Below are 21,595 nucleotides of genomic sequence, written 5' to 3'. Positions count from 1 at the left end.
CATAGTGACTGGCCTCTTTCCCTTTTATGGCCAAATAATATTCCATTATATGTATATACCACAATTTGTTTATCCATTCATGCAGTCATGGACATGGATAGCTTCCATTTTTTGGCTATTGTGAATAATTCGGCTATGAACATGGGTGTACGAGTCCCTGCTTTCTTTTTAATTCATTTAGGTATACACTCAGAAGTGAAATTGCTGGATCATATGCTAATTCTAGTTTAATGTATTGAGAAACCACCACACCATTTTTTACAGCAAGCTGAACCATTTTACATTCCCATTAGCAATCTACAGGGGTTCAAATTCCTCATCCTTGATCTATATCTTGATAGGAGATTTGGGTGTATGAATTTGTCAAAATTATCTAATGGTACATTTATATTTGCACATTTTACTCAAAGCAATTTCATCTTCACTAGAAAACCAAACAAAAAGAACCATAAATAAAGATTGAACTCTAGTTAATGATATTATTAAAAATAAACAAAGCCAGGCATTAAAAATGATGAAAATAGATTTTATTCAGTAACTACGGACAGTAGGGGAAACAGCTGAACTCTATTCCATTTGCGCAGGGGTGATTGGGCATTCCAAAGGAAGAATAAGGGAGTAGGCAGGGGAGCATGCAGGGCCTCACTTAGAGTCTGGGAAGTGAAAAATTAAAAGGAGTGGTTAGCGTAAATGTGATTAGGCCAACTGTGTCTGCTAGCTGGCAATTAGAGAAGTTAGGATTCTATTCTCCCACATAGACTGGGAGACATGAGCCCTACCTTTATGATGATTACATTTCAAAGGAATAGATTTCAGGTCCTTGAGAAAGACATTCCTAGGTTGTAGGAAATACACAGGTATATATCTCAGAGGGACAGAGGAAGGATTTGTAATTGTTAGCTTTTTAAAGTTAGTGCTCTAGAGGCCGCACACTATGACCTAATCCCAGCACTTTGAGAGGCCAAGGTGGGAGGATCACTTGAGACCAGCCTACGCAACACAGTGAGACCCCCTTCTCTACAAAAAATTTAAAAAATTAGCTGGGTGTGGTGGCGCATGCCTGTAGTCCCAGCTACCTGGGAGGCTGAGGTGGGAGAATCAGTTGAGCCCCAGAAGTTGAGGCTGCAGTGAGCCATGATCATGCCACTGCACTCCAGCCTGAGTGACAGAGCGAGACTCTGTCTCAAAATAAATAAATTTTTAAAAAGGAAGGATGTTCTGACATGCTACAACATGGATGACCCCTGAGGACATTATGCTAAACAAAATAAGGCAGTCACAAGAGGACAAAAGTATGATTTCACTTATGTGAGGTACCTGTAGTAGTCAAAATCATAGATTCAGAAAGTAGAATGGTGGTTGCCAGTTGTTGAGGAGAGGAGGGAATTGGTGGTTGGTGTTTAATGGGTGCAGAGTTTTAGCTGGGGAAAATGAAAAAGTCCTGCAGATGGATGGTGGTGATGGCTGCACAACATGAATGTACCAATGCCACTGAACTGTATTCTTAAAAATGGTTAAATAATAAATTTTATGTTTTGTATATTTTACCACAATAAAAAATTGTGGCACACTTCTCTTGTAATCTCAGCTACTCAGGAGGCCGAGGCATGAGAATCACGTGAACACAGGAGGCGGAGATTGCATTGAGCCGAGATCGTGTCACTGCACACCAGCCTGGGCGACAGAGCGATACTCCTTCTAAAAAAAAAATAATAATAAAAATAAAAAGAAACGTATCATTCATTCTACAGACATTTAGCAAGGGTCTTCTAGCCTGGCCCCTGGAGGACAACTATAAGCAAGACAGACAAGGGCCTGCCCCTGTGGGGCTTACAGTCGAAGGGGGAGACGGCCATGCATACTAACAAGCTACGCTTGCCAACTGAGATCAGTACTGTTCAGAAAAGCCGCCAGGCCCAGCCTGGCCATCCAGGAAAGGTTGCCCCAAGCAAGCACTGCATGAGTGGAAGTTTAAACAAAAACTTTTTCAGGCAGAGGAGCAACATGTGCTAAGACCCAATGGACTCATTTTGTGACTTTACCTCCACACCTCAGCGTGAACTCCCTGAGGACTGGGCCAGGCCTGTCTGCTTCAACACCCTAAACCCAGCAGGTGTAAAGGAAGGAATTGCCGGTTGCTGAATGAATGAGTGGAGAAGCACCTGCCTACCTGGATCTAAAAGAAGTCTCTGCAGTTGAAGCTGAGAGACTCAGAAGGGCCATGGGCTAGGTGACATAGAGGGGTCAGCAGGGGCCGTACCACTCAGGATAGGGTGTGTGAGACAGGGAAAGGCCTGCAGCAGACTGACCTTTCTAAATGGTGACTCTGGCTGCTGCCTGGAGCAGAGCAGAAGAAGGAGATGAGCCGTCTTAATGAGGGATGAGGGTGGCTTGAACTAGGTGGTGACTGGGGATGGGGAGAGAAGTTAATAAATTAGAGGGATATTCAGAGGGTGGGAGGTGGGGTAGGTGGTCAAGGAGACTGAGGCACCCAGGATGCCACCCAGCCTTCTGGCTTGGATGGCCAACTGGATGGCGGTGGCCTTGACTGGAGTGGACAACAGGGGGAAGACCTGGCTTAGTAGCGGGGTATGGTGAGGAGGAGACAAAGGTCAGGAGTTCAGTTTGGACATACCAGATGGAGGGGCTGTGGGTACATCAAGCAGACAGTTGGCTGTGTGTGGGTGGAGCTCAGAGCAGGTCTGGGCCCATGTGCTGTCCCGCTGGCACCAGCAGCACAGCTACCCTCCCCATTCTCAATCCTCAGCAACCATAGCTGCTTTCTGTCCACCCTGGCCCCCACCTCTCACATGCATGTGGTGGGCCAACTTCTTTTCCTCTGTACCATGAGGATAATATTAACAATAATATCTGTCTCTTGGGGGGAGTTGTGAGCAGTAAATGAATTTGGACACGATGCTAAGAAGTATGACAGGCACGGGTCATAGTTAGCTCTCCCCATCTCCTGTCCACCCTCCCCCTGTGCAAACATGCTTCTAGCACTTTACATGGACGAGGCTTGGTGCTAGCCATCTCTCAACAGCCCAGTCTTGAACTCATCACACCCTTGCTCAAAATATCTTAAGTATCTCCCACCCAAAAGGCTAATCACTTTCAGACCCCTGCGCCAGCTGGTCCCAACCCCCTTCCCAGCCACCTTTCCCACCCTCTTCATCAGCTCCTGCTCCCATCCCAGACACCTCCACCTTCCCACAGCATACATCCCACCTGCCCATCTGCTTTTCTCTCCCTCCCTTCCCACCTTCCCCTTCCCAAGCACTGCTCTTTTTTCCCGGCACCTTATCCAGGAACCTTCTCCTAATCCCTGTGGGAGATGAGCCTCTGCCTCTCCAAATTTCTATCTCTTCAGCTTCTCATCATTCCTTGGGCTTCAGTGGGCTCCCTTTGACTTGTCTGATTCCCTTTTCCCCTGACATCAGCTCACTGAACACAGCAGGGCACCCAAGTTTCTGTATGGCGGCGTCCCAGTGCCTGGCATTGTGCCCAACACACTGCAGGGCTCGGTCGATACTGGTGCAGGAAATAAGCAGAACTTCAAATGTACAGTGTCATGTAGATCCAGCTTCTCTTCCACAAAGGCCAGAAGACAGGCCAGAAGGTGACCCTGGCCTAAGGACAATAAACTCTTCCCAGAAGCTGCTCTGTGAGATAAAGTCCAGGACAAGCAAACAGAGATCAGTGAGGGCTCTGGGCCCCCTCCTCTTATCAGGGTCACAGCAGCCAGCATATCCCAGCCCAGGTCACAGACTGGACTGGCCAGGGGCCCTGTCTGCCCAGTATGCTGTGGTTTTTGGGGAACAGGGTGAGTTTGACCATAAAAAAATAAGAAACTGCAGGTGCAAGATGGGTCTCTGGGAACTCCTGTCTCTAGGATCTTCAAGTCTGCTTCTCTGTCATTACATGATGGGCTTGGGCTTCAGAGCCTGAGAGACCTGGTTTGAATCCCTGTTCTGTCGCTTGGTATGGGGCCAGTGTCCCAGGACTGTTTCGAGATAAAATTAGACAATAAAGGGTTTAGAGGAATGCATGACACAAATGAGTCCTCGATTATGAAAACATGTCATTCATCTTCAGCTCCCCTTTATCTGCCAGGCCTCCCTGCCCAGGTGCAGGAATGAGGAAGCTCACTTCTGTTCTTTCTAGATCCGGGTAAGAACCTCCAGAGAGGTGAAGCAACTGGCCTAAAGCGTGGATCTCCCATCATGCCTCACCCCGACCGTCCAGACTGTCTCTGACAGAGCTAATACCAGGTTAGCACTGTGAGAATCACCAGCATGGCTGGATGTCACACAGTTTCTAAGCCACCATGTCTACCTCCCTGGCCAAAGCATGACTGAAAAGTGTGTTGATGCTGAAAGAATTTTGAAACAGTCTGGGCAACAAAGTGAGACCCTCTTTCCCTCCTTCCCTCCCTCCCTCCCTCCTTTCTTTCTTTCTTTCTCTCACTCTCTCTTTTTCTTTTCTTTTCTTTCTTTCTTTTTGGAGACAGTCTCGCTCTGTCACCCAGGCTAGACTGCAGAGGCACAATCTCGCCTCACTGCAACCACCACTTCCCAGGCTCAAGCTATTCTCCTGCCTCAGCCTCCTGAGTAGCTGGAACCACAGTCGCATGCCACCATGCCTGGCTAATTTTTGTACTTTTGGTAGAGATGGGGTTTCACCATGTTGCCCGGGCTGGGCTGGAACTTCTGGCCTCAAGTGAGCTGCCTCCCTCAGCCTCCCAAAGTGCTGAGATTACAGGCATGAGCCACCTCGCCCGACTGAAACCCTGTTTCAACAAAAAAATAAAAATAATCAGCTGGGTGTGGTGCCACATTCCTGTGGTTCCAGTTACTCAGAAGGCTGAGGTGGGAAGATCAGTTGAGTCCAGGAGGTCGAGGCTGCAGTGAGCTGAGATCGCACCACTGTACTCCAGCCTGTGCGACAGAGGGAGACCCTGTCTTAAAAAAAAAAAAAGAGAGAATTTTGAAAGTAAAGCCTGGCCGGACCCGGTGGCTCACTCCTGTAATCCCAGCACCTTGGGAGGCTGAGGCGGGCAGATCACCTGAGGTCAGGAGTTCGAGACCAGCATGGCCAATGTGGCGAAACCCTGTCTTTACTAAAAATACAAAAATTAGCTGGGCATGGTGGTGTGCACCTGTAATCCCAGCTACTCGGGAGGCTGAGGCAGGAGAATCTCTTGAACCCAGGAGGCGGAGGTTGCAGTGAGCCAAGATCTTGCCATTGCACTCTAGCACTCAAGACCAAAACTCCATCTCAAAAAAAAAAAAAGTAAAGTCTAATGAAGTTTAGAAACCCATTTTTAACTGTTGTTTCTTGCCACATGTCACCGTGTCACTGGTGCTGCCCTGTGCCAGCCTGAGGATGAGATGAGCCATCCGGGGGTCCTCACAGTTCACATAGGCTAAGCGCAGTTCTACACAGAGGGACACGGTCTGGAGCCCCATCAGTAGTTTACACCACCCAGAGCTGGGAACCCACCCCCCGCAGGCAAAAAGCTTCCACTGCCAAATTTTGATTCCTCAAAATGTGTTAGGTTGATGCAAAAGTCATTGCGGTTTTTGTCATTAATATTTGCCTGCACCTTGTCTAATGTTTAATCCATGTTTATCCAGCACTGTATTGATTACTGGTCTGACTGAGGTGACAGGGCAGCGGGAGTCTTAGAGCATGGACGGTGCCATGGGGCCTCGGGGGCTGCTGTTGTGCATCTACCTGGTATCTCTCCTCGTCCTGCAGGCCATGCCTGCCCTGGGCTCGGCTACAGGCAGGTCCAAGAGCAGCGAGGTATGTGGCTAAGCCCACAGGGCAGAAATAGGCAGCTGAACCTGGATGAGGCCCCGGGCGGGACACAAGACCCCCACTCCAGGGGCCAGGGTCACCCCCACCACCTCCACCACTTCTGAGTGGAGAGGTGACCTCCCAGCATCACCAAGGAGGTGAAGCGAAGGGGCAGAGGACACAGGCTGTGTTCCACTCCTACCCCTGAACTGACAGGCCGGTGGTCCCCTGAGTTTTCCTCTCACACTTAACCCTGATTTTGTTTTGCAGAAGCGACAGGCTGTGGACACCGTGAGTAAGAGTCCTGGCAAAGGGGTCTGTGACAGAGCCCTTTTTACAGGCTTGCTTTCCCCAACCCGTCAGGGGTGGACCCCTCTATCAGGGCCGTAGGCAGGGGGTACTCTCCAGGGTCCTAGAAATGGGGACTTGTTCCCATCTCACCTCATGCCCCACGGCACAGTCTCAGCCAGAGAGCAGGGGTCTTCCTGGGAGGTCTAGTCTGTTCTTCCGGCATCTGGGCACCATGCACTGGAGCTGAGTGCCAAGCCCCCGTACCACAGGAAGTCCCTCGCTGACAGAGGCCCTGTCTCAGGCCACAGCTCCTTCATGTCTCACTTTAGGCTGTCGATGGTGTGTTCATCCGGAGTTTGAAAGTCAACTGCAAAGTCACCTCTCGCTTCGCCCACTATGTTGTCACCAGCCAAGTGGTCAACACCGCCAGTGAAGCCAGGGAAGTGGCCTTCGACGTGGAAATCCCCAAGACAGCATTCATCAGTGACTTTGCCATGTGCGTGCCTGCCCAACTCCCATGCCCTCTCCCAGGGGTGCCTCTTACTAGTCCCAGCTTAAGAACAAGGATCGGAGTGGCCAGATAGCGCAGAGCATCTCCTCATTCTAGAAGGGCCACAGACCAGCCCTGGCTTTGAAGGGAGGAAGAAGCCCTTTAGGTCTGTGCTTGGCTCCTATCTTGGAGGCAAACTGGGGCCCGTGACAGCATGTTTCAGGCTAGAACCCAAGGAGCCAAGGCCAGAGTCTGAGGCTTCTTGCTGGCCTCTGACCTGGGCTGCTCACCTCATTGCCCATGGACCCCTGAGTTCCACCATGGGCAGTGGAAGGCTGGTCAGGAGACGTCCTTATCCAAGGGCTCACATGGACAGGCCCTCTCAGGACCTGTGTGGTCAGGAGGCTCATCTTTCCTGAGGGTGTCCTTCCCTCCCTGCAGTACGGCAGATGGAAACGCATTTATCGGAGACATAAAGGACAAGGTGACTGCATGGAAGCAGTACCGGAAAGCGGCTATCTCAGGAGAGAATGCCGGCCTTGTCAGGTGAGTTCTGGGCCCTGCTGGTCTCATCTCTAGGGTGGCCCTCCCCAGCCAGGACACATCTGATGGCTGCAAGGTGGCTTTAGTGGAGAACAGCCCAGGATGATGGAAGGGTAAGCAAACTGCCCAAACCCAGATGCCAGCACAGTGCACTGAACAGGCTGCTGTGCAGTTGCCCTTTTCCCAGATCTGCCACTGGGAGAAGTGGCCCCCCCCATCTTGGGCCCTGACCCTGACCAGCCAGCTGACACATTTGTGAGGTCCAAGGAAACCTGGGAGCAACACTCATCTAAGAGAAATAAATTCTGAGGGCCACATGTTAGGTGACAAGGACCCACATGTCATTTACCCTCTGTCTGTCTGCTGTTGCTTCTGTGGCACATCCAGGGCCTCGGGAAGAACTATGGAGCAATTCACCATCCACCTCACCGTCAATCCCCAGAGCAAGGTCACGTTTCAGCTGACTTATGAGGAAGTGCTGAAGAGAAACCATATGCAGTATGAAATTGTCATCAAAGTCAAGCCCAAGCAGCTGGTGCATCATTTTGAGGTAGATCACAGGTCCCAGGGCAGGGCTCCTGCCCCTCTCTCCGTCACCATGGCTCCCAACACTGGTTGAGCATCCACCATGTGTCATCCAGGCCTGAGAACACAGAGATGGGGACTAACTCCTCAGGGTGAGCTCTGATGTGCTCTTCTTGGGCAGGGAACTCCCTGAACTCTCTAACTTCCTCTTTATCTCTGAGCTTCAGTTTGCTCATCTGCTAAATGGGGGATTTCTATTGGTCCCAGGACTGCCACAGGGATCACGAGAAGTACTGAATGTCCAGGTAATTTTGTAAACTAGAAAGTCCCGCGCAGCCTGAGGGCCTGGAATTATTGCTGGCACCTAAGTGGTGGCTGAGTTGAGGGATGCAGGCATGTACACCTTCATTTGGTCAGTATTTCTGGAGTGCCTACTGAGCACCAGGCCCTGTGATCAGGGCTGGGTGGGTGCTGCACACAGTAGGTGGCCAGGACACATGCTGGCTCTTGGTTGAGACTCTGTGAGTGGGAGCCCTGGTAGAGAATTTGCTTCAGTGTGGTGTGAGCCCATAATCCCAGTTACGTGGGAGGCTGAGGCAGGAAGATGGCTTGAGCCCAGGAGTTTGAGGCCAGCCTGGGCAACAAAGCAAGATCCCATCTTTTTTTTAAAAAAATAATTTGCTTCAATGATGCAGATCGATGTGGACATCTTCGAGCCCCAGGGGATCAGCAAGCTGGATGCCCAGGCCTCTTTCCTGCCCGAGGAACTGGCAGCCCAAACTATCAAGAAGTCCTTCTCAGGAAAAAAGGTACATAGGATAGCAAGGGGGTGGTGGTGGGCCCTTTGGGGACTTCTCAGCCTGCCCACCCCTTATGGAATGTCCAGCCTTAGCCCAGAAACCAGGCAGGGGCCGTGGTCTGCCCTTAGGATGAGAGAAGCTGGTGTCATGTGATTGGTGCCTAGGAGAACTCAGCAATCCTGGTTGTCAGAGCAATTTAGCAAAAGCCTGCATGCTGAGGTGGGGAAGGAGCCAGCTCCAGCTCCACCACACATGGGCTGCATGGTCCAGGGTGAGTTGCTGGCTTGCTTGAGCCTCAGTGCCCTCATTGCCTGCCTCATGCCCATGGGAGAGCATTCAGGGAAATATCCAGCACATAAGTAAACCTCATATGCTGGTGTGGTTAGGACTCCAAGCTTCAGGTTTCTTGGAAACATAAGTTTGGAAAGACCTTTGGCCTACCCAGCGACTTGTTGCTTGCCACCGTTTGCAGGAATCCCAGAAGCCCCTGGCTCACCCCCACCCCAGGTTCCTGGAGGAGAGTGGTGTATGGATGGGCAATGCCCTGCTTCCTGACTTGTCCCCAACCCGAGCCGAGAGCAAATCCTTTAGTTCCCACTTATGTAGAGCCTGCACCACAATTCATTTAAAAGAAGTACTTCTTACAGTTTGGAGGGGTTTCTTTTTAAACTAAATATGACACCTCAACAGTGTTAGCAAACATGCTTGCTTTCTGTGGGGGAACAAAGGGATGGGTCCTTGTCTTCCCAAGAATTTTTCAAGGTTCTATTTTATCTTCCATCCCTTCTCTCCTCTTCCTCCTCCTCCTTCTCCTCCTCTTCTTTTCTCCTTCTCCTTCTCCTCCTCCTCCTCCTTCTTCTTCTTCCTCCTCCTCTTCTTCTTTTCTGCTGCTGCTTCTTCCTTTTGCTTCTGCTTCTTTTTGATGAGCTTATCTTACTTTTATAACAAACAAAAATTTCTTTATAGAAAAATGTATGAAGTCCAGGAATATAGAAAGTATTGAATAAAAACCGTCACTAGCTTCCCCAAGCACATCACCAACTCCAGCCAGACCTCAGCTTCCATTCTGGACCCTTCCTTCCAGTCTCTGTTCTTTGTCAACCTGGGCAGCTTTTATTTCCCACCACAGTATTGTAGTGCTGCTTTTTCACTCAACAGTTTGAGTTGACAGATGTATCACATTGCTATTATTTTGTTATTATTTATATACCCAAAGTGATGATGTTCATTGTAGAAAATCTCAATGATTCAGAAGCATATAAGCAAGGGACTGGGTCATCTCTCCCACCACCTACAGGTGTGTGCTCTCAGCAGCTAGGTGAGTGAGTGGCCCACTGAACTCGTTTCTCTGTCCGTGCAAACACACACACACACACACACACACACATGCATGCCTTCTTATGTTGTCTTTGCAAACATCCTGTTTGTGGTTACACAAACCAGTAATAGCTCACACTCTCGACGGTTCCAGGGTCACGTGCTATTCCGTCCCACTGTGAGCCAGCAGCAGTCCTGCCCCACATGCTCTACATCCTTACTGAACGGGCATTTCAAGGTGACCTACGATGTCAGTCGAGACAAGATCTGCGACCTCCTGGTGAGCCCTGAGCTTCTGGCTCAGCACCCAGAGGATGGGCAAGGGGTGCTGTGAGAGTGGCCTCACTCGTTCTCCTCTATTTCAGGTAGCCAATAACCACTTTGCCCACTTCTTCGCCCCCCAAAACCTGACAAACATGAACAAGAACGTGGTTTTTGTGATTGACATCAGTGGCTCCATGAGAGGCCAGAAAGTGAAGCAGGTGGGCCGCAGCTTAAAACAGCTCACCCAGCAGAAGCTTCCACAGCCCCATCACTCACCACATGCCAGTTTTGCTGCCAGAGTCTGGTTTGGGATTTATCCTCCTGGTCAGAGGCAGGGTGATTTAACAGGAAATCCCAGTGGTTAGCATCTCTGGAATCAGCATCACTTCCTCACTGTGCAGTCGTGAGGAAGTGCATTCACCTCTCCTCAATGGCAAAAAATGGGAATGACAATGGTGTCCACAGGGTAATGGAGTTACCCCCTGGGGGAAGTGCTTAGAAGAGGAAACCGGTGCACTACAAGTGCCGGGGGTAATTACGGTGGTCCGTGGGGAGGCACCTTATAGCAGGGACTAGCTCTCCGCCCATAGGGTTTGGAGTGCCCTGTCCATGGTGCAGTGTAGACATGGCTGGACAAGGAGTATTCTAGAAGCACAGCTCCTGGGGTCCTTTCTCTTAATCCTGCCCCTCCCGAACTCGTGATTATGTCTTTTCCCATGGTGGGTTCCTTTGCCTTCTCCACCCCCACTCATCCACCCCAAGGCCCGGCAGGATGCTCCTGTCTCGGGGCCACCTGGTTGTCCTATCTCCTCCTGCTTGTCCACCCTGTGGATCTCTGAAACGGGTATCTGGAGTTGGAAGGTGCTGTCCTGGGGCCACCCTGGGGCCCTGTCTGTCTACTGACTGTTCTGTCCATGCAGACCAAGGAGGCACTCCTTAAAATTCTGGGGGACATGCTCCCAGGGGACTACTTTGACCTGGTTCTTTTCGGGACTCGAGTACAATCGTGGAAGGGCTCGCTGGTGCAAGCATCTGAGGCCAACCTACAAGCGGCTCAAGACTTTGTGCGGGGCTTTTCCCTGGATGAGGGTAAGTGTGGCGGTCTCAGGCCACCTTGATGTCACCTCCGTCCCCTCAGAATGAGGGCATACACTGGTCTGCTTTCTCTTCTTTGCAGCCACAAACCTGAATGGAGGTTTGCTCCGGGGAATTGAGATCTTGAACCAAGTTCAGGAAAGCCTCCCAGAACTCAGCAACCATGCCGCAATTCTCATCATGTTGACAGATGGCGATCCCACAGAGGGTAAGCACTTTGGAGGCTGCCTTGGGAGGTGGTGATCTCCTTGTCACCTGAGACGTGCAAGCTGAAGTTGGAAACCCAACCATTGGGGGCAGAAAAGCTCAGGGCAAAGTCAAGAACTGGTCTAAAAACACAATTCAGACCACAAAGTCTGCGGGAGCTCCATGGTGTACCTCTGTCCTGTGAGTGGAGAAATTGGAGACGTTTCTAAATGACACAGGTCTGTACGAGTCCCTGGAAGATGGGCAGGATTCCATGCTTCTGTTTACAGTTTAATGAACTATTTATTTATCACTTACTGTATGCTAAGGAAGGGGCTAGGGAATGAAATACAAAGGGAACAAGACGTATCTCTGCCCTCAAAGAGCCCAGGACCTACTGTGGGAAGCAGATCCAGGAGTAGATACTGAGGGCCCTGAAAGAACAAGGTGCTTGGGGCTGTGGAACCATAGACAAAGGACACCTCACCCAGGATGATGTCCGGGAAGGCCTCCTGGAGGAGGTGACTCCTGAGCTCAGTCTAGAAAGAGGAGAGAGTGGTAGGAAGGGATCCCAGGCAGAAGAGGCAGCTTAAGTCATAAAAAGGGTGTGTGCACTGGCAGGGCCTGCCCGGGAACCGTGGGCATGTGCAGAATGGGGTGAAACAAGGGTGGGAAGGTCAGCAAGGTCTCGCAGTCCATGGCAAAGGAGCCATGGCAGGGTTTCGAGCAGAATCGGACCTGCTGGTGATAGACCCACCTAGATGGGCGGGGTCTGTGAGGAGCCGTTGGTAGCTGCTGCAGTCTCCCAGGAGCGCCAGGAGGAGGCGATGCCTCAGGACGCCCAGGAGCCTGGAGATGCTCTGAGATGGAAGGCTTGAGCCCCAGGGAGTGTTCCCCAGAGCCCCCTCGTGCCCCACATGCCTGTGGGCCAGCATCCCGTCACTACCCAGGTGTGTGGCTGCAGGGGTGACGGACCGTTCCCAAATCCTCAAGAACGTCCGCAGCGCCATCCGGGGCAGGTTCCCGCTCTACAACCTGGGTTTCGGCCACAATGTGGACTTTAACTTTCTGGAGGTCATGTCCATGGAGAACAACGGACGGGCCCAGAGAATCTACGAGGACCGTGACGCCACCCAGCAGCTGCAGGTCTCCCCTCACAACCCCCTGTACCTCCAATGGCATGCCATAGGGAGCCCAGCCTTGGTGGCCGTTTGCCCATCAGCCTAGAGGAGCAGATAAAGCTCTGGCATAGAGTTCAAATCAGCTGCATGGGCCAGACATGGTGGCTCAAGCCTGTAATCCCAGCACTTTGGGAGGCCAAGGTGAGTGGATCGGGAGTTCGAGACCAGCTTGGCCAACATAGTGAAACCCTGTCTCTACTAAAGATACAAAAATTAGCCGGATGTGGTGGTGGGTGCCTGTAATCTCAGCTACCTGGGAGGCTGAGGCAGGAGAATCGCTTGAGCCCAGGAGGTGGAGGTTGCAATGAGCTGAGATTGTGCCACTGCACTCCAGCCTGGGCAACACAGAGAGACTCTGTCTCAAAAAAAAAAAAAAAAAATCAGCATCATGACCTTGAGCCAGCTACTTGACCTCTCGGACTCTCAGATTCCTTCTCTAACTTGGGAATTCCCAACACTCCACTTTGTGGGCAGGCTTCCCATCAGGGGCCCAGGGTGCTCAGCTCTAAGGCTGCATCCTCTATCCCTGCAGGGTTTCTACAGCCAGGTAGCCAAACCCCTGCTGGTGGATGTGGATTTGCAGTACCCCCAGGATGCTGTCTTGGCCCTGACCCAGAACCGCCATAAACAGTACTACGAAGGCTCAGAGATTGTGGTGGCCGGGCGCATTGCTGACAACAAACAGAGCAGCTTCAAGGCTGATGTGCAGGCCCATGGGGTAAATGGTGGGCCATGGAGGGTGGAGAGGCCAGGCAGCACCCTAGAGGCCCCAAACCCACAATGTTCCCCATTCCTGACAACCTCCAGAGGCCTCTCTTTCCCCAGAGTAGTACCCTCATCCCCACCATGCCACATACACCCCAGGCCTGAACATCCCTCCACACAGGCATCCTGGGGGCTGGATTGGCTGGAATGGAGCCAATATGGCCTTGATCAGTTGCAGTCCCTTGGTCCCCAGTGACCAATTGTTATTTTTCGCATCATTCATACCAAGGTGCAAGAGAGCAAGAGACCAACCTCTCCCTTCTCATTTGATAACCATTTCCTGAACACCTACTGTGTGCCAGGCTTTGTGCCATGGTGCAGTGCATGCGTGTATGTGCACCTGTGTGTGGTGGGGACAGGCATATGAGACCTGGACCCTGCCCTCCAAGACACAGACAACACCCTAAGTGTGGTCGAAGGTTCAGAACTCAGGCTTTGAGTAAGGAGAGTTGAGCTGGACCTTGGCTCCATCCTGACCAGCTGGGCATCCTTGGGCAAGGGGTCCAGTTCTCTAGGCCTCAGTTTCCTTTTCTGTACCATACTGCATCAGAGCATTGTGTGGAGTAAATGAAATAATCCATATAATACCCGTAGGCAGCAGCTGGTGGATAGGATGCCCTTGGGAAGTGGTGCCCCGGTTAATGTAGCTGGATGGAGAAGGCACATTTGTGTGCCGTGGCAAGTTGAATGGTGCAGCCCACCTAGAATTTCGTGGGCATTTGGAGTGGGTCATAGTGGAAACAGCCAGGTGCTTATTGGCCTCCCCCAGAGAAACTCCACAAGGCAGGGCCTGGTTCTCCCATTCCATGGGATCCCTAGGGTCCAGGCCAAGCCTGGCTTGCAGAGGGTGCTTGGCAAGAATGAACAAATAGGATGAGGCGAACAGGCTCAGGGAAGCAGGTGATGCTGAGGATGAAGCTGCAGATACCAGATGAAATGGGCCCTTCAGAGCCCCGAGCACCAGCCAGGGGCTGTGCTCATCATGGTGCACCGCGCCTCTCTGTACCTCAACTCTCAGGAGGGACAAGAATTCAGTACAACCTGCCTAGTGGATGAGGAGGAGATGAGGAAACTGCTCCAAGAGCGTGGCCACATGCTGGAGAACCACGTCGAGCGCCTCTGGGCCTACCTCACCATCCAGGAGCTGCTGGCCAAGCGGTAGGGTGCCTGCAGCTGCCCCGGGTGGGCACTGCCCACCCCAGAGTCCCCCCACCCCTTGGAGGTGAGCAGAGGAAGGGTGGTTCTGGGGCAAGTAGGTCAGATTTACTTTCCTCTTCTGCTTTGCTCACTGAGTTAATATCAACCAGTTAGTCAACAGTCCGGGCAGGCCCACCAGGGCACAAGGCAGCCTGCTATTTACCCACACTCAGCACACAGAGGCTCAGCGAGGTTAGACCTCTTGACCCGGATCTCACAGCTGTTAACGTCTCTGCGTATCTCTGAGGCATGCCCCTCAACCCCACCAAATCTCCAAGTGATCTCTGTAAGAGATCATTAAACCTGGAGGCCCCTGAGGACGTAGCCACTGCACAGGACAGCATGGGGGCTTAATATTTATGTGTCGAATGAATGAATGAATGAATGAGTGAATGGATAGGTGAAAGGATGAGGGCCGTGCAAGTCGGGGCTTGGAGCCAGCCTCTGTCTTGAATGCAGGATGAAGGTGGACGGGGAGGAGAGGGCCAACCTTTCATCCCAGGCCCTGCGGATGTCGCTGGACTATGGGTTTGTGACCCCGCTGACCTCCATGAGCATCAGGGGCATGGTGGACCAGGACGGCCTGAAGCCCACCATCGACAAGCCCTCAGAGGGTATAGGCTGCAGAGGTCTACAGAGTGGGGAGGCCATGGGCCAAAAACCTCTGGGGCTTTAATTCTTTTCTCTTTCCCTCCCTTCCAGATTCTCCGCCTTTGGGTGAGTTTTAAATTGCATTAGTTTCAGCTCTGGGCTTCGGTAGCTGGGCAGGTGGCAGGTGCTCCGGCCCCAGGCTCGCAGCTCCCCATCCCCCGTCCTCCCTGACTCCACTCTTTCCCGTTCTTCCGTCCCTTGAGCCACCTTTCTGCACATCACTGCGAACTCCCTGCTGCGCTTTGTGAGCTTTTATGCAGGCTGAACCCCCAGCAGCCTCCACTGGTCCTCTCTTGGTGTGAGCGTATGTCTGTGAGGAGGCAGGACCCCAGGGGAGGGCTGAGACCCCCAGAGGGAGGGCTGGGCCCAGGCCTGTTGTGGACAGAGCTGCATGCCTTTCGTGTGGGGCACCGTGGGTGACACTGTCTTCTATAATATGTCCTTGTCTTCTACAGAGATGCTGGGACCCAGAAGGAGTAAGTGGCAGCCATCCTGGCCATTCACATCTCTACCCCTCCTTGATTAGCACCCCGTTGGCTTTCTTCCTCCATTCTAGCTGTCTTCACTGCTTGTCACTGGGAATCTTTAGAACAGACCCCTGAACAGCCTGGCCTCCCTGAGGTCCCTGGGGGAAGAGACAGAGAGGGGGCCAGCTGAACTTGCCAGGCCAAGCTTCTGTCCCCGTGTCCCAAGAGCCAATCAAGGGCATGTGATTTGAGTGGACATCCCTGCTTGGTGGCCTCAGGCCAGCCCCACCAGTGAGGAAAGAGTCATCAGAGGGATCAGCAGCTCCAGGGAAGGCCTGGCTGCCCCGCTTCTAAATGCCACTCCCCCTCCCATCAGCGTTCATGCTGTCAGCCTTGCAGCCTTCTCCTACTCATTCCAGCTCCAATACCCAGCAGCTGCCAGACCGAGTGACCGGCGGTGAGTCCTTGGAAGGGTCTGAGGGACACCCCTGTTTGGGACCCACCCTGCCTGGCTGTCTCTCTCTCTCTCTGTCTCTCTCTGTCTCTCTCTGGGACCCGCCTAGCTGAACCCCAGCCCCTGGCCGGCCCCATCTGCCCGATGTCCAATCTAACGAATTCCATGCTGTGCCCCCAGTGGACACGGACCCTCACTTCATCATCCACGTGCCCCAGAAAGAGGACACCCTGTGCTTCAACATCAACGAGGAGCCTGGTGTTATCCTGAGCCTGGTACAGGACCCCGACACAGGTATGGTGGGCATCATGCCTCTGCCAGACAGGGCCAGGGCTCCTCTGCCCTCAACATTCAGCCACAAACAGGACTATGACCAAGGCCCTCACTGCCCTCTGCCTGGGCACCATCCACCTGGCTGGGCTCTGCCCGCTGCCTTCCCATCCCATCCTCCTAGCTGCACCTACACAGGGCCAGCTTCATCGGCATGTGACTGGGGTAGGCACACAGGGGCTTTTTTTTTTTTTTTTTTCTGAGACAGAGTCTTGCTGTGTTGCCCAGGCTGGAGTACAGTGGCGTTATCTCGGCTCACTGCAACCTCTGCCTCCTGGGTTCAAGTGACTCTCCTGCCTCAGCCTCCCAAGTAGCTGGGACTACAGGGGCATGCCAGCATGACTGGCTTATTTTTGTATTTTTAGTAGAGATGGGGTTTCACCATGTTGGCCTGGCTTGTCTCAAACTCCTGACCTCAGGTGATCCGCCCACCTCGGCCTCTAAAGTGCTGGGATTACAGGCGTGAGCCACTGTGCCCAGCCAGTTTAATGCTCTTCCGTTGCTGCCTTGAAACCCTTAATGCTTTTTAAACAAGGGGCCCTTCCTTTTTATTTCATACTAGGTCCTGCAAATGTGTCACGGTCCTGCCCCACCTTCCCCACAAAGCATGGCTGAGCAGAGCACCTCTCTCCCAGCAGTGCCTTGATGATGGGGAACAGCTCCCTCTCCTTCTCTCACCCCTGCTCCCTCCTGTCTCCCTCCCTCCCTGTCCAGTTAGTTCATCTGCAAGTGTTTGTTGTGCACCAGCGAGGGGCTGGGAATGCAGTGGGAGCCAAGATAGTCCTGGCTTTCATAGAGTTTAGGGAAGGGGAAGACCAACAGGTGAACACATTCTGAGATGATCATTTCAGAGCATGAGATGTGCTGGGTTGGCAGAGTGAGGGTGGGGAGGGGGCTTTGTGGCTGTCCAGGTCAGCGGAGACCTCTGTGAAGAGGTCCCACAATGCATTTCCAGCACGATGGGAGCCTGTCCCTGTGTGAGGGGCTGGGGCCACAGAGAAGGAGCAGGCTGGGTCCTGTCCTTGGGGAGGCACGACCTCCGTTAGGGCCCAGAACCGAGAGCTGAGTATGGGATATTTGGCATGGCAGGAGGGGTGGAGAGGAAGGGGAGGTGGTGCTGTGTGCGGGACCAGACCTGCAGACCCCGAGGCAGGAGACTCTCAAAGACAGAGTGGCACAGGCAGGGCGTAGGGGCCTCTTAGGAAGGAGGCACGATCCTGCTGAGCAAAGGCAGGCAGGCCCCTTCCCAACCCGGATGCCCTCTTCCTCCATTGCAGGCTTCTCAGTGAATGGGCAACTCATTGGCAACAAGGCCAGGAGCCCTGGGCAGCATGATGGCACGTACTTTGGGCGGCTGGGAATCGCAAACCCTGCCACGGACTTTCAGTTGGAAGTGACTCCTCAGAACATTACACTGAACCCCGGCTCTGGTGGGCCTGTGTTTTCCTGGAGGGACCAAGCTGTGCTGCGGCAGGACGGGTAACCTGCCAGGGCCTGGGCAAGAAGCAGGGGGAGGTGTGGCCTGGGACTGGGACTCTGCTGAGTCTGCAGGGCTCTTGTCCTTGAGCCATGTCTGTGGGTGACGCCCATGTGGCCTGTGCAGACATGTCAGACTCCATGGTCCACCCAGCCCTCCATTTCCCTTGGTTCCTGGATATGTCCTCTGGGCCCGGCTGCGTAGCAACTGTGCTCCCACCGCACCTTAGCTCTGAATGCCGCCCCTGTCTCTACCAAACAAAACCAGCTCATCCTCCCAGGCCCAGCAAAGAGGCCACCTCTTCCCCTCAGCCCTCCTGCTCTCTTCCTCTGCTGAACTCCAGATTTCTCTGGGCTTCTCATTTGGCATGTCTTAGTCTGCATTGTCTCATGATTTTTCCTTCCTTTACTAATTCATTCATCATTCATTCATTCAACAAATTCTGCTGAGCACCAGAGCAATGCTGGGCAGCAGAGCTATAGGAAGAGGTGGGGAGAGTCTGCTGTGGAGGTCACAGGTGATGAGTGGGAGTCACAGAACACGGACTCTGATACTAGACAGCCTGAAGTCCAAGTCCTGGCTACACTGCTTACCAGCTGTGCCACCTTGGGCAAGTTACTTAACCTCTCTGAGCCTTGGACTTCACAGGCTCGGAATAAGAATTGAATGATGCGGTTTGCATAGAGGGCTTAGCACAGGGCCTGGCACATTGCAAGGGCCCCATGCACCATAGCAACATGTGGGAAGGGGTGTGGAACAGGTAATAGCCGGCCATCTGGGGATGAAGGCCATAGGCTGGGGGCGTGGTCATAAGGGTTGGGTCCCAGATGACAAGGGCAGCTGAATGGAGAGGGATGCAGTGCAGCCGCACCTGCCCTCTCGGCCACCTGGCTCTGCAGGGTGGTGGTGACCATCAACAAGAAGAGGAACCTGGTGGTGTCTGTGGACGATGGCGGCACCTTTGAGGTTGTTTTGCACCGAGTGTGGAAGGGGAGTTCGGTCCACCAGGACTTCCTGGGCTTCTATGTGCTGGACAGTCATCGGATGTCAGCCCGGACGCATGGGCTGCTGGGTACGGCTGGCCAGGCTGGCAGGGCTGTGGGGCAGGGTGTTGAAGCCAGAGGACATGTGGGACCTGGGGCCACCAGTCAGCTCTATAGCTGGGCACCAGGACAGGCCCACCTCCAGTGTGGCCTCCAAGGAGCAAAGCCGTCTGAGGGGCTGTCTTGGTGAGGCTGTGAGCAAACACACAGTGAAACAAATGCTTAAGTGAGCTTGGGAGCAAGTGAGGGGCAGAGGTCTGATCGCAAAAAGAAAGGCCCAGAGGGTTCCCAGGGACCTTGTGAGTAGGGTGGGTCACTGACCACACTGCTCCTGTGTGGCCTTTCTACAGACACTGCTCTCTATGGGCACCTGCCCCTCAAACCTCTCTCCCCAGACAGATCCCGTTTTAAAAGACAGGAGGTAGAACCACCTAGAAATGTATCTACTTCTCCATAGCAAGTGAACCAAAGGTAGCTTTTCGTGCTGGGACTGTTAGCAGAAACAGTCAAGCTCTGGAAAAAAAGCAGTCCAGCAATGCTCTAACCCCACAGTGAGCACCTGCTGAGTGCAGGGCAGGAGCAAGTCCCCGAGACGGTAACCGCTGTCTCCAATGTGCCTTTCTAGGGCAATTTTTCCACCCCATCAGTTTTGAAGTGTCTGACATCCGCCCAGGCTCCGACCCCACAAAGCCAGATGCCACAATGGTGGTGAGGAACCGCCGGCTCATGGTCACCAGGTGGGTGGGCTGCTTGCCCAGCACGTCTGCCCTCGGCCACTTTGCAGCTCTTCCGGGCCTTCCTCCAGGTGTCACATGGGTGGGGTGAGCTTCCTGGGGAGGTGCTGCCCTACTGGTCCGAAGGGTGACCCCAGCTGACTTGTCTCTGCACAGGGGTTTGCAAAAAGACTACAGCAAGGACCCGCGGCATGGGGCCGAGGTGTCCTGCTGGTTCATTCACAACAATGGGGCTGGACTCATCGATGGCGCCTACACTGACTATATCGTCTCTGGCATCTTCTGAGCCCTCTGGCCAGCACGCCTGTCCTTCCCTGGGGCCAAGGCAGAGGAGGAGGACGACAGCCTGACCTGCTGCTGAGGCTGCACCTCCTTGACTAAGCTGGTTCTTTGTGTCAAAGCACCTCATGCCTTCCATTAAAGAGAGGCCGTGTCCACCCCGAGCTGGTTGATTTTGGGGAGGGAGGATGGCAGGGAGGCAGCCCAAGATGCTGCCCCTCAGATGGACTTAGGGGTTACAGCAGACCCAGGGACAGGAGAAGCAGGTCAGAGGCTGGGAAGAAAGCTCACACCATTTCCCTGCCAAGGGTTTGTAACGTCTGACAGCCAGGCTGGTATTTTCCAAAGGCAAAGACGGTCCCTGCCCAGAAGCTGTGATTTCAGGGGGCCAGGAGTGGCACCCTACCATCTCCTCATGTGAATGCCTGGAATTACCCCATCAGGGTCCCCTCCCTTGGCTTGGCCTTGGGGCCCATTCAAAACGCAACATCACGGGTGCAGGGAGGTGAGCCACACTTTAGAGAGCTCTGTGTGTGAATGCGCACAGGCCTCCACCCACTGCTTTCCAGAGGCTTTCTGCTTTTTCTTGCTAGTTTCTGTCCAGTTTCCACTACAAGTGAGGCTCACAAGGCACCAGATAGAACAAGGACTGGTTTTGAGGGCCTGGATCAATAACACCAATGCTGAGCTCAAAGGCTGCCCCAGGCCCTATGAACACAGAGCTCCTAGCGGCAGGCTGTGGGGCGGCCAGCCCACCTTCCCAGGTATCCTGGGGTTCTCCAGGAAGAGCTGTGAGCTGCCAGCTGTCGGGGTCACCCTTGGCAAGGCCTGCCTGATGGGGGCCTCATCTCCCTCTCCTGTAGAATGGAAAGGGGGTGAACCCAAAGACCTCTTAGATTCCATCTAATTATAAAGTCTGCATGACGACTCTGGTTCCTCCAAGTCCGCAGCCATCCCTTGAGGCCGCTTGAGCAGCTCCAGAATCCCTATTTCGAGTTGTCCCTCTCCCCAGACTCCAGGCACTTGGAGATGGGGCAGTGGTCCAGATGAGAGAGGACAGGAGAAGCTCTGCAGGCGGCTGCAGGTCCATGAGGAGGAGCCATTGGGCAACAGCGCCAGCCACCCAGTGCCAGCAGCCACAGGACTGAAAACATCCCAGGAGCCAGGAAATGAGGCCATGGCAGCTCTGAGGGGTCCTCTCTCCACACCCAGGCGCCAGCACCTGCTGGGTTTGGCCTCCATCAGGCCCGAGCTTGGTGCCTGCTGCCAGTGAGGTTGGTGTAAAGGTTCAGGAGGCCTGAGGGAAACAGGCACCGCCCAGCCAGACACCAAGCACAGGCAGCATCTGCTGCTTGGCCATCATTTCACTGGCTTGGAAACTCTCTCTTTTCAATCTTTTTTTTTTTTTTTTTGAGATGGGGGTCTCGCCCTGTCACCCAGACTGGAGCGCAGTGGCACGAACACAGCGCTCACTGCAGCCTCGAACTCCTGGGCCCAGGTGATCCTCCAGCCTCAGCCTCCCCAAGAGCTGGGATTACAGGCAAGAGCCATAGTGCCTGGCTGATTTGGCAACTCTCCGTCATTGCTCTGTGGCTGCCGCCTCTTCCGCCATTAGACCACACCCTCCTCAGGGCTTCCGCTGGCCCGTGGCATCTGCCTTCTGCCTTCTTGGTTCCTCTGCTCCCAATAACTCTCTCTGCACAT

General features: G+C 53.4%; 1 protein-coding gene across 1 annotated transcript; it reads left to right on the top strand.

Annotated features, from left to right (window-relative positions):
• Window positions 1-1,588: 1,588 nt before the first annotated feature.
• Window positions 1,589-20,118, top strand: ITIH1 (inter-alpha-trypsin inhibitor heavy chain 1). Its single transcript, XM_055274206.2, has 24 exons — window positions 1,589-2,230; window positions 4,165-4,271; window positions 5,637-5,808; window positions 6,073-6,093; window positions 6,423-6,589; window positions 7,025-7,129; window positions 7,514-7,676; window positions 8,347-8,460; window positions 9,923-10,048; window positions 10,134-10,250; window positions 10,953-11,121; window positions 11,210-11,335; window positions 12,278-12,459; window positions 13,027-13,212; window positions 14,278-14,417; window positions 14,916-15,070; window positions 15,159-15,173; window positions 15,563-15,583; window positions 15,951-16,031; window positions 16,209-16,322; window positions 17,636-17,837; window positions 18,735-18,907; window positions 19,504-19,615; window positions 19,769-20,118. Exons 3-24 carry the CDS (start codon window positions 5,692-5,694, stop codon window positions 19,896-19,898), a joined length of 2,736 nt encoding a protein of 911 aa, XP_055130181.1. The 5' UTR covers window positions 1,589-2,230; window positions 4,165-4,271; window positions 5,637-5,691; the 3' UTR covers window positions 19,899-20,118.
• The last annotated feature ends 1,477 nt before the right edge of the window (window positions 20,119-21,595 follow it).

This window comes from Symphalangus syndactylus, chromosome 1 (assembly GCF_028878055.3).
Source record: "Symphalangus syndactylus isolate Jambi chromosome 1, NHGRI_mSymSyn1-v2.1_pri, whole genome shotgun sequence".
Taxonomy (NCBI): Eukaryota; Metazoa; Chordata; class Mammalia; order Primates; family Hylobatidae; genus Symphalangus; species Symphalangus syndactylus.
This window is presented reverse-complemented; position numbering and strand designations above follow the sequence as displayed.